Source organism: Halichoerus grypus, chromosome 12 (genome assembly GCF_964656455.1).
Source record: "Halichoerus grypus chromosome 12, mHalGry1.hap1.1, whole genome shotgun sequence".
In the NCBI taxonomy this organism is placed as follows: Eukaryota; Metazoa; Chordata; class Mammalia; order Carnivora; family Phocidae; genus Halichoerus; species Halichoerus grypus.
The window spans coordinates 78,848,508-78,861,863 of record NC_135723.1 but is presented as its reverse complement, the minus strand read 5'-3'; the positions used below and the strand labels follow the sequence as shown (position 1 = coordinate 78,861,863).

General features: G+C 38.4%; 1 protein-coding gene across 17 annotated transcripts in view; it reads left to right on the top strand.

Annotated features, from left to right (window-relative positions):
- The window catches only part of CADPS2 (calcium dependent secretion activator 2), a 518,420-nt gene that overhangs the window by 225,063 nt on the left and 280,001 nt on the right, over positions 1-13,356 (top strand). For all 17 annotated transcript variants that reach the window (XM_078059524.1, XM_078059520.1, XM_078059523.1 and 14 more), the window contains one exon: positions 42-163. In XM_078059524.1, coding sequence (XP_077915650.1) covers positions 42-163 — 122 coding nt within the window. The remainder of the gene's footprint in view (positions 1-41; positions 164-13,356) is intronic.

The following is a 13,356-nucleotide window of genomic DNA, read 5'->3' as shown; positions in this document are numbered from 1 at the left end:
CCAACTTGATGTATCATTTAAAAATTTTTTTTTATCTTTAGATTGTCATAATGGAAGTGCAAGGTTTGAAGTCCGTTGCTCCCAATCGAATTGTTTACTGTACAATGGAAGTGGAAGGAGGAGAAAAACTTCAGACAGACCAGGCTGAAGCCTCAAGGCCACAGTAAGCCAGCTGAAAAAAAAATTTCCCCTTCCAAAGAAACATGGTTTATTTATTTGCAGCATTGTGTGGTTTTCTACTCCAAAAGGGTTCTTGGTTAGCTTTGTTTCAACTGTTCAGAATCATTGTGTGCCTTTCTAGATAAGGATGCTATAATTAGAACTGTAGCAGAATCCCTGTGTAGTACAAACAGAAAATCTAACCTGCAAAGGAGAAGCTAGTTATTTGGCCAGTCAGTGTTTATAAACCATTTAAAAGGAAAGCATGTGTAATCATGTATTATTTAAAAGGTGGTGCTAGATCCTATTTCAGTTTCTAGACAAAAAAAACTATAACCTAATAGCTTTTCCATTTCCACGTATTACTAATGACTATATAACACTGATGATGTTGAGGTGGATACAATTTTGCACAGTGTCTTAGAATACTTAGGGAATAGGCTTGAGTTAGAGAACCAATTAATGACAACCGCACAGTAATCAGGAGCTAAAACTGTTCTTTGCTGGCAGTTTTCGGTTTCAAAGTCTGGGAATGAGTTTAATTAAGTTTGGAAGATGTTCTTTTTAACTGATTGAAACTTGGGAAACATCACAGTCTCTGGTAGAAATAACCAGGCTAGGCTGAGGAATTTGAGTGAAAATTTCCTGGCTTTCATTTGTACACTGCCCTTAGATGTTTTTTCCTTCCTTAGGACTTAGGATTTTTGTCTTATCACAGCATGATGATGTGACCTGTTCATTCAGGAAATGTCTGATCAGATCCTGGTTGGCAGTTGTTAGATAGAGGTGAACAAAAACTTTCATTTTCCTTAGGGCAGGCACAAGTGTAAGGTGGGGACACAGATACAAGTGTAATAGGACAGATGTGCACAGAGTATAATGAGATGGAGAAGAAGCAAGTTGCAACTTCTCACCCTGCCTTATAAAAAGTCTTAAAGGTCTACCGCTAACCAGCCTCTCATTACCTCTGGGACCTCACCTAGCCTCTGGTCAGTTACTGGACTTCATGTAATTCCTCAAACATATCATTACACTTGCTTTTCCCGCTGCCTGCCTTCCCGTTTATATGTCTGGATCCTTGGTATTAGACATTTCTCCAAAGAAGACCTACAAATGACTAAGAGACACATGAAAAAATGCTCATCACTCATCATCAGGGAAATACAAATCAAAACCACAATGAGATACCACCCCACACTGGTCAGAATGCTAAAATTAGCTCAGGAAACAATAGATGTTGGTGAGGATGCATAAAAAGGGGAACCCTCTAACACTGCTTGTGGGAATGCAAGCTGGTGCAGCCACTCTGAAAACAGTATGGAGGTTCTTCAAAAAGTTAAAAATAGAGCTGTCCTATGACCCAGCAATTGCACCACTAGGTAAGGTATTTATCCAAAGAATACAAACATAGTGATTTGAAGGGGGACATGCACCCCGATGTTTATAGCAGCAATGTTCACAACTGCCAAAATATGGAAAGAGCCCAGATTTCCATTGGCAGATGAATGGATAAAGATGTGTGTATATATACAGTGGAATACTACTCAGCCATCAAAAGAATGAAATCTTGCCATTTGCAATGACGTGGCTGGGACTAGAGTGTATTATGCTAAGTGAAATCAGAGAAAGACAAATAGCATATGATTTCACTCATGTGGAATTTAAGAAACAAAACAGATGAACATAGGGGAAAGGAAGGAAAAATAAAAATAAAAACAGAGGCAAACCATAAGAGACTCTTAACTATAGGGAACAAACTGAGGGTTGCTGGAGGGGACATGGGTGGGTGAGACGGGGTAATTGGGTGATGGGTATTAAGGAGGGCACTTGATGTAATGAGCACTGGTTGTTATATGCAACTGATGAATCACTAAACTCTACCTTGAAATAAATAATAACTATGATTTCAGCACAGGTCTTGATCTTGGGGTTGTGAAGTTCAAACTCCTGCATTGGGCTCCATGCTGGGCATGGAGCCTACTTTAAAAAAATCTTAAACCTCACTTGCTGAGAACACATCTTTTAGATAACCCAATATGAAGCAGATATTCTCTGGCTCATTTTAATCTTTAGACTAATGTGCTTCTTATCTGTTCACCTTGTATTTCCCCCTTGAGAAAAGGGTAGATATCTTGTCCTGTTTGACCTTCTAGTACCCAGTAGGCTGTGAGAATTTATTCAGTTGCTTGCACTTATTTTTATGACTTAGTCACAGTAAATATTGACGGGTATAGTATTTACTCCTGCAGGCAAATAGAGTTGAGTTACAGTGTGACAATAAAGTGACAATAATGAGAATAAAAAACTCTTTTTTTTTTTAAAGATTTTATTTATTTATTTGACAGAGACACAGCGAGAGAGGAACACAAGCAGGGGGAGTGGGAGAGGGAGAAGCAGGCTTCCCTCGGAGCAGGGAGCCCGATGTGGGGCTCAATCCCAGGACCCTGGGATCATGACCTGAGCTGAAGGCAGACGCTTAACGACTGAGCCACCCAGGTGCCCCAAACAACTCTTTTAAAAGATTCTTTAGATCTAGGAGGAGGCTGTGAGATAGAAGGAAATTGACTGGGGCTATTTTTGGCAGGGCATATGGATTCAAGGGAGAGGTTTGTTTTTTGTTTTAAAGGTCAGTTATATTAGTCTGTATTAGTATATTCACAGAGTTGTGCAACCATCAGCAATTCTAGAACATATTCATCACCTCAGAAGAAACACTGTCCCCTGTGTAAGGAAACCCTGTGCATCAACCTCCGATTACCTCCATCCTGACCGACTGCTAAGTGACTTTCTGTCTCTATGGATTTGCCTATTCTGGGCATTTCAAATAAATAGAATCATCTAGTATGTGCTCTTTTGTGACTGGTTTCTTTCCCTTAATATAATGTTTTCTGCTTCCTCCATCTTCTGGCATGTATCAGAATTTCATTTTTTTTTTTTTTAAAGATTTTATTTATTTATTTGAGAGAGAATGAGAGAGAGCACATGAGAGGGGGGAGGGTCAGAGGGAGAAGCAGACTCCCTGCCGAGCAGGGAGCCCGATGCGGGATTCGATCCAGGGACTCCAGGATCGTGACCTGAGCCAAAGGCAGTCGCCTAACCAACTGAGCCACCCAGGCGCCCTCATTTCTTTTTATGACCAGATCATAGTCTAGTGCATGGAGATACCACATTTTGTTTATCCATTCATTTAGATTGAGGACACTTGGGTTGTTTCCACCTTGTGGCTACTGTGAATGCTGCAACTAAAGTTGTACTAATATCTGTGTGAGTCCCTGTTTTCAGTTGTTTTAGGTATATACATATGAGTGGAATCGCTGGACCATATAATAATTGCATGTTTAGATTTTTGAGGATCTACCGACCTGCTTCCCACAGTGATAGCACCATTTTATTTTCCCACTGACAATGCATGAGAGTTTCAGTTTCTTCACATTCTCACCAATACTTATTATTTGCCCTATGCACAGTCATTCTAGCAGGGGTGATGTGATATCTCATTGTGATTTGATTTGCACTTCACTCGTGACTAATCATGTTGAGCATATTTTCATATGTTGTATTAGCTATTTGTATATCTCTAGAGGAATGTCTATTTAAGTCTTTTGCTCCTTTTTTATTGAGTTGTCTTTTAAGTTGTAAGAGCTATTTGTATATTCTAGATGTTAGATTCTTATATATGATTTGCAAATGTTTTCTCACATTGTGTAGATTATCTTTTTGTTTTCTTGATACTGTCTTTTGATATTCAATTTATCTATTTCGTTGTTGTTGCTTATGCTTTTGGAGCTGTGTCTAAGAATCTAGTGCTCAATCCAAGGTCACAAAAATTTAGCCCCATGTTTTCTCCTAAGACTTTCATGTTTTACCTCTTACATTTAGATCATTATTCCATTTTAAAGATTTATTTATTTCGAGAAAGAGAGTGCACGTGCGTGTGCACAAGCAGGGAGAGGGGCAGAGAAGGAGGGAGAGGGAGAATCTCAAGCAGACTCCACACTGAGTGTGGAACCCCACGAGATCATGACCTGAGCAGAAACTAAGAGTCGGCTGCATAACCTACTAAGCGACCCAGGTGCACTCATTAATCCACTTTTAAGTTGATTTTTATTTGTGGTAGGATGTAAGGGTTCGACTTCCTTTATTTGCATGTAACAATTCAGTTGTCCAGTTCTTAAGTTGAAGAAACTATTTCCTTTCACATTAAATATTCTTGGTACTCTTTTGAAAATCAATTTACCATAGATATATGGGTTTGTTTCTGGACTCTGAGTTGTATTACATTGATGCCCTTAGGCTAGTACCACATTATTTGGCTTACCATTGCCTTGTATGAAGTGGGTTTTATTTTTAATTTTTTTGGCCTTGTGTGACATTTTAAAATCACGAGTATGTGTCTTCCAGCTATGTTCTTTTTCAATATTATTTTGGCTATTCTGAATGTCTGTATGACGTTTAGGATAAATTTGCCAGTTTCTACAAAGGTTTTGCAAATATCTCTAGCTGGGATTCTCATAGCAATTGTACTGAATCTGATCAATTTGGAGAGTACTGCCATCTTAATTAACAATGTTTTCTTCCTATTCATGAACGTAGAGTGTCTTTTTAGTTATTTAGACCTTTGTTTCTTTTAATAATAGTTTGTAGTTTTCAAAGTGTAAGTTTTGCACTTCGGTTAAATTTATTCCCAGTATTTTATTGTTTTCTTAAGTTATTTTGGATTATTTATTGTAAGTATATAAAAATAATTTTTAAAATATTGATCTTGCATGCTGCACCCTTGCTGAACTTGTTAATTCTAATGGTTGTTTTTTTTATTAGATTTCTTAGATTTCTTTTTATATAAGATCATGTCATCTGCAAGTAGTCATGATTGTATTTCTTTCTGCCTGATCTGGATGCCATTTATTGATTGATTGATTGATTGATTGATTGCCTAATTGCCCTGACCAGTTCCTCCACTGCAGTGTTGGGTAGAAGTGTCAGGAGTAGACATCCTTGCATTCTTCTTGATTTTAGTAGGAAAGCATGTATTTTTCATGATTAAGTATAATGCTAGCTCTGGATTTTTTATAGATGCCTGTTACCAATTTGAGGAAGTTACTTTTCATAGCTTTGTTAGTGTTTTCATCATGAAAAAGTGTTGGATTTTGTCAAATGCTTTCTCTACCTCTGTTGAGATGATCAAATGGGTTTTGCTTTTATCCTATTGAAGGTGCATTACATTATTTAATTTTTAGGTGTCAAGCCAACCTTGTATTCCTGGCATAATTTGCACCTGGTCCTGATGTATAATTCTTTTTGTTACAGCATTCAGTTCTCCAGTGTTTTGTTAAGGACTTTTGCATCTCTTTAAGAAACAGTGGTCTAGGGGCGCCTGGGTGTCTCAGTCGTTAAGCGTCTGCCTTCGGCTCAGGTCATGATTCCAGGGTCCTGGGATCGAGCCCCGCATCGGGCTCCCTGCTCAGCGGGAAGCCTGCTTCTCCCTCTCCCACTCCCCCTGCTTGTGTTCCCTCTCTCACTGTCTCTCTCTCTCTCTCTGTCAAATAAATAAAATCTTTAAAAAAAAAAAATAGTGGTCTATAATATCTTTTTTTTTTTTTTTTTGAGACCTCTCTGATTTTATATTGGCCTCATAGAATGAGTTTGGAAGTGGTCTCCCTTTTTTTGAAAAGTATGAACAATTGGTATTAATTCCTTAAATGTTTGGTAGAATTTACCAGTGAAGCCATCTGGGGCTGGACTTTTCTTTGTAGGTAGTTCTCCATTACTAATTTAATCTCTTTGTTGTAGATCTATCTAGAGTGTCTGTCTATTTCTTCTTGTCAGTTTTGGTATTTGGTGTATTTAGAGTAATTTGTCCATTTCATTCAAGTTACCTAATTTATTGGCATACACTTGTTTATAGTATTCATTTATAATATGTTTTATTTCCATAAAATATTCCTTCTTTCATTTCTAAAATGAATTCAATAAATTCTAGTATTTGAATCTCCTTTTTCTTAGTCCATCAGGCTAAAAAAATTTTTATTTTTAAAAAACCCAACTTTTGGGGTGCCTGGTGGCTTGGTCGTTAAGTGTCTGCCTTCGGCTCAGGTCATGATCCCAGGGTCCTGGGATCGAGCCCCGCATTGGGCTCCCTGCTCAATGGGAAGCCTGCTTCTCCCTCTCCCACTCCCCTGCTTGTGTTCCCTCTCTTGCTGCGTCTCTCTGTCAAATAAATGAATAAAATCTTAAAAACAAAACAAAAAAACCAACTTTTGTTTCATTGATTTCCACTCTAATCTTCTTCATTTCCTTCCCTTTTTTCCTTTCGGTTTAGTTTGCTCTTCTTTTTCTAATGTCTTAAGGTGGAAAATTATGTTTTTGAGTTGAGCTTTTCTTAATACAGGCATTTACAGCTATAAATTTCCTTCTAAGCACTGCATGAGCAGCATCCCATAAATATCAATATGTTCTCTACGTTTTCACTTCAGCAAGGAGACTTGGATCGGGAAAATGTGTTATTTGTATAGTAAATAGTCAGTGGAAGAAGTTTCTTAGTAGCAAGAGAATAAAAGACTCAGATCCTATCATGCCACCCCAGTGACTGAGATATTAGAAGTCACTCCTGAAACCCATTGGGAACACAATAGTATGTCACCACTCACTGGTTGGGAAGCTCTTTTATGGCAATTATATTATTTTTTTTTACGTTTCTTACTTAGTTCAGGCTGCTGTAACAGAAACACAGTTTTAATACTGGGTGGCTTAAACAACAAACATTATTTCTCACAGTTGTGGACGCTGGAAGTGTGAGATCAAGGTGCCAGCATGGTCAGTCAGGTTTTTAGGGAGGGCCCTCTTTCTGGGGCCACCTCCTTGCCAGGTCCTCAGATGGTGGAGAGAGAGCTCTTGCATCTCTTCATCCTCTTATAGGGGTACCAGTTCCATCATGGGGGCTCCATCCCCATGACCTCATCCACATCCACCTCTCAGAGCCCCACCTCAAGACATTATCACATTAGGGATTACAGCTTCAACATCTGAACTTTTGGGGGTGCACATTCAGGCCTCTCAAAATTCATGTCTTCACCTGCAAAATAGGTTAATTCTATCCCAACAGCCCCAGTATTTACCTCATTCTAGCATCAGTTCTGGAATCTAAAATCCAAAGTCTCATCTAAATATTATCTACATCAGATATGGGTAAAATGAATTATGATTCATTTTGAGGCAAAGTTCCTCTCCAGCTGTGAACCTGTGAAACCAGGTAAGTTATATGCTTCATGACAACAATGGTGGGAGAGGCACAGAATAGATATTCCAGTTCAGAAACAGAGAAATGAGGAATAGAGTGGGTGACAAGTCCCAAGTAAATCTAAAACCTAGCAAGATAAACTCCTTTAGACATTAAGGCTCAAGAGTACTCTTCTTTGGTTCCATGCTTTGCCTTCTGGACCCACTAAGGCAGTGATAACACCCGTATGACTCTGCTGGATGGATGTTTTTCCCCCTGCAGCTTCTGATGGCTGCCATCTGTCATGTTGAAACCAAGGCAGTGGCCCCATCCACAAGGCCCTGCTAGGCAGGGGTCTGAGCCTTTGAAACTGAGGTGGAGATAGTCCTATCCATGCCCTGCCAACTCCTCCAAACCCTTGCAGGCTTGTTGCACTAAAGGCCTGTGCTGGGATTGGCAGTCCTAATGATCTCTGAATCACCTTTGGAGTCGTTCCTCCCTTGTCTTGAAGACTAGAATGTGTTCATAGCTGAATCTCTGGTCCAGTTTTGTAGGGTCTAAGGAGTTTGTCTTCCTTCATTTCTTTCCATCCCCTTCAGTTTTAACCAACAGTGTTCCTCCTGAGATGGTTGATTAGGTTTGTGGTTCATACCTACACTTACCTCCTTATCAAATGGCTGGTCTACCACACCTTTAGTGTTCTCTTCTGAACATGCTTTCTCATTATGGACAGACTGAGAATCTTTAAAATCTTTATGGTCTGGTAACTTTTTACATAACTGTTGTCTTTAATTCATTTTCTCTTATAGCATTTTACTGTAAGCAGTCAAGAGCAACCAAGCTGCTCCTTCAATACTTTACTTAGAAATTTCCTCAGGTCATTCTCCAGTTTCATTGCATGGAAGTTCTACATTTCACAAAACACTAGAACATGAACACAATTCAGCCAGGTTCTTTGCCACTGATAACAAAGATAATCTTTTTTGCAGTTTGCAGTAACATGTTCCTCCTTTCCACTGAGACCTCATCAAAATAGCCTTTACCATCCATATTTTTACCAACATTGTGTTTGTAAATATTATGTATTCTCTGAAAAGATGGAAGCTTCCTCTGTAGCTCTCTTTTCTTACTGAACCTTTGCCAGAATTTCCTTTAGAGTCCCTTCATTGTAATACTGGCTCTTCCTAGCATCTCAAAATTCTTCCAGCCTCTAGCCATTATTACCCAGTTCCACAGCTGCTTCCACATTTTTAGGTATTTGTTACAGCAGCACCCCACTTTTCAGTTTGGGCTACTACAATAAAAACACCATAGATTGGGTGGTTTAAACAGCAAACATTTATTTTGTACAATTTTGGAGATAGAAGTCCGAGATCAGGGCACCAGCAGAGTCGGGTTCTTGGTGAGGGACCTCTTCCCGCTTTACACGGGGCTAAGTTCTCCCTGTGCCCTCACAGAGTGGAGAGACAGACCACCACCTCCATGACCTCATTCGAACTTGATTCCCTCCCAAGGGCCCTAACTCCCAATACCATCACACTGAGGATTTGTGCCTCAACATGTGAATTTGGAAGTGGGGGGCATAAACACTAGGACAGTGGTAGTCCATGAAATCTTGAGGGGGTGCAAATGCCCTAAGAATTAGAATACCATGTTATTTTTTACAGAATCTTTTTAAAAAACTTTATTGAGGTATAATTTATACAGCATAAAATTCTTCCATTGTCAAGTAGATGATTTTCAGTAAATTTATGCACTTGTACCACTATCAGCTTGTGCTGCTATCAATTCAATTTTAAAACACATCTCTTGAGAGAGGCTCTCGTGTCCGTTTGCAGTCTTGCAGCTGCCAGTTCCAGGAGGCCGCTCATCTACTGGCTAGTGCTACAGTTTTATTTTTTTCTGGACATTTCATATAAATGAAATCATGCACTCTGTAGTCTTTAGTATCTGGCTTTTTTCATTTAGCATAATTTCTGCAAAATTTATTGATACTTAAATATTTGGTCAATCAAATGAATTAACTTTTGTATCAGTTGTTTTAACAATAACTTCTTTCACAAGTAGATTTTCATAAGGTGTCTCATTTAATTTATGATGTTTTCATAAAGCGATTCTGATAATAGGGAACATCTGACTGGATAATTTAAATGAATTAACATGCTTACAAGTTAGAAAATATTACCATAATCCTCCAGTACTTTTTTTATTCTTACCACAAGGAAATTTGGCTAAAATAGCTTTTCTCTTTCCTCATGAACACTGAGTTAACTGTAAAATGAATTAAATGATTTATATTTACCATTGTATCCCAGGGGCAGTTTACCTTAGAAATGTCTTCTGAATGCTAACCAACTATAGCTTTTCAGCAGTGTGGTTACTTTTATCTTGAACTCATCGTGCACAACAGGAAAGAGATTCATCTCCATCATTATAGTGAATCATGCCTCAGACACGTTTTCTAAATTTTATAGCTTCAACAGTTCGTGTGGTATTGGAGATCAATTCATCCTTCTGTCTGATACTAATTAAAGCGCCTTATTTAGTCCATATTTCCAATAAATTTAATCAAGATTTCTAGCCACTGCCTCTTTCATTCCTGTAGTTCATCTTTCCTGCCAGCAATTAGGTGGAAACAGCATGTGAGGTTGGTACATAACTTAGAATATAGAATCTGAGATCTAATAAAAGTGTGTTTATAGACAAGTTTGATTTATAAGGAGTAGTAATGAGTTAATTCTATTAAAGTTTTTATTTTTTAACAGAGGGAAGGGAATGTAGGTAAACTGTATTTCCGTTAGGGAGGAAACTATCCACGAATTTTTAAGTCATTGTTTCATAGTCTCTCAGTGAGCCAGGAAAGGTTTTGTTCTCTGTAAATAGAGGTACAGAAACACTGTTGCTACACGTGTATAGCTTTTTACCATTTCCAGACATTTTGTTACTTGATTTTTAGTCCATATCCTTAATGATACCACCTGAAAGGGAAGGGAGCATAAGAATGACAGACTGATGTGGGAAGGCTCATGTAGTCATCACAAATCTCTTGATAACATCGTGCCTACAAATAATGACCATCCTTTGAGTGCCTTAAAACACAAGAGCTAATAATATCCTATGCAGGGCAAAGATAGATCTTGGTACCAGGGAGATAAAAGCAAAGAAATTATTGGTAAAAACAAACCAGGAACTGGGAGGAAGGGGAAATGGGGAGTTGCTCTTCAAGGCATATGAAGTTTCTGTTATGCAAGATGAATAATTCTAGAGACGGGCTGTGCAATATTAGGCTTGCAGTGAACAGTACTGTACTGTACACTTAAACATTTAAGAGGGCAGGTCTCATATGTTCTTACCACAGTAAAAAAAAAAAAAAAAAAAGATATAAAGGGAAGCAGCACTGTTTTGGGGAGGGTTTGTTTTGTTGTTACCATACTGTATCTCTTTGATGCCATAGAGCTATTTTATTAAAGATATTTGAAGGTTAATTGGTCTCTGCTCCACACCCTCTGAAAGTAATAAAATAGAAAAGTAAGGAGCAATAAGAAAAACTGATGAGTTGTATCACTAGAGAGATATATTTACAGATACGAGGACAGAACATTCTTCAACTTCATGAAAATGATGGGAAATACAGGCTCCAGTACCCGTTTCTGGAAACTCTAAATTCTGATTCAGAATTGTAATAATCTATCAAACTATGGAGAGAATAGTGCAGCTACAAATGGAAGGTTTATCACAGTGACAAGGTGCTGAGACAGGTGTTTGAGAGATTAAATACGGGCTGCATATAAACTAAAAGAAGCTAGCCATGCTTTTTATAAAAGCATATTAGCTTTCATTTTAGTAATTTCTGAGTTAGTTTTCATTAGCCTGCTACTCTTGCAGACCAGAGATCAAATATACTACATTTTTAAATCTATCAAAAAGAGTGCCTGTTTTTAATGAACCTAAAGGTAAACAGTTGAACGGTGTAAGTTTCATCTTTTCTCATTTCCATCTTTAAAAACATGAGATTGCTTCGTCTTATATAAATGAATTCACCAGAAGTAACATTTCTCTAAGCTGATGCTACTGGTACAGAACAAAAATGTAGCCTAAAGAGGTAAACATTGGCCAAATACAGAAATTACATTCATTGAGAATTTATTTGGAAGTAAAGGAAGCTAATTTGGGGATCCTTGTAATTAGTGACATCTGAATTAAAGGGAAAATATGATAGATTAAGGTTCCAGATGCTGGCTGAAGAGCCCTAGTGAGCTAAAATGGAAAATGAACAGTGAAAGGGCTTGGGAGAAACTTTATATAATTATGATTATCAACATCTCTGTGACAGATTTACAGCTTGTAAATAACTTCCCTTTATAATCTGTGACTTTTTTTCAGAGCAACATTTTGTAGTTGTTTTCATTATTATTCCATTCGATTTATGTAACCAGTGTATTGAATGGGTTGAATTTGGCGGAGCATGAGTAGCAATAACTTAATTTTTATCCCTATGTTACTCTCAGACATGCTCCAGGATTCACCTTCCGTATGCTTTGAAGACGTCTTGGCAGAAACCATGGCTCTTCCGGTCGTTGTTAGGCATTAAGTAACATGTTCAGGTATTACAGTTTTCCGACAGGTTTAAATAAAAACTTAAGCCTTTTCAAAACTTGTTCCTTTTCTTCTAGCTCATCCAGAAACCTGCAGGAGGGGAAAAGGTGCTGTCGTCTGTTCTGTTCACTCTCCTCCTTTTGTCTGTTCGTGTACTTATTCTACCACTTTTGGGTAGGGTTGAGGTTGGAAGGAGGGGAGAAGGTGAAGGGGCACCATGTTTCTGTGTGTAGGGGCTCTTTGCAGTCCTCTCAGTTAGCAAATGCCTTCTGTTACGGCGCACGTCCACATCGAGCTTTGCTCTAGTGCGGCTCCCCCTGCTGCCAGGAGCTTGGGACATCACACTACTCCGTCCTAGAATGATGCATCCTGTAGGTGCCCTCTTCCTTTTCCCTGAGCTACTGACTTAATAATATTACCCACATAGCCTCTTCCTGCTTGCATTTAATATCCTTAGCAGATGGCTCCAATGTGGTAGAAGCTCCTTGAAGACAGGGACTGTGTATTATACCTCCTGGTTTCTGACTAGCACCAGCTGCGGGAATATGGACAAATAGTGCTTAGTAATCTACATGTTTACCCATTAGAGTGTGAAAAATATAGTCTCCCAGTAGGTTTCATGGTATAACACCTGAGCCAGCACTGCTTATAATCAGCAGAATATCCAGTCCTTGTTTTCCCATCCCAAGCTTCCATTTTTCTAGAAATTCCTTGGAAAACATGCTCTAAAGAGCCAGTTCTTCTGCTTGTGTGTGCTGAGTGGCAACTAGAATTCAGGATCACTTCCCACTCTTGCTTACCCTGGCTTTCCTGAGATGGAGGACCTTCTGGGTAAACAAGACCACTTCCCCAGGGAGACACAGGGACAAGTATATTTTTAAAAGAATCAATATATGATTCCTTAGTTCGTAAGTACTCATTCCTAAAGCTCTTCTTTCTAGAAAAGAACCTGCTATATGCAAGTTCTTTCTCAACTCCCTTTTCACAGGCTCTCTTCTTTGACTTTGCAAAGGAAAGGCACATCTCTCAACCAACTTGAGTCTTACCATGATTCTTGTCCTAGAGTGCAAAAACCTCCAGGTCACCATTCAAAAGGAAAGTTTGTGATGTGTTAGTTTTGAGAAAGTGATGGACAATTGATGTCATAAATCCTTCTGTAAATTAGGTGGCTTATACTTCTTTGCTTTCAATAAAGAGGAAGGATGTGTTTTCAACTGCTAAATGATTGAAAAATAATTTTTGCTTATCAATCACTGTATTTGGTGACATTTCAGTAGAGAATAATTAAGCAAGTTGATGGAAATTGCTATAATAATGTTTACTTATTTTTTGTACCTATAATAGGAAAACAAAATCCTAGCAATTGATCAATTGGGATTGTTGAT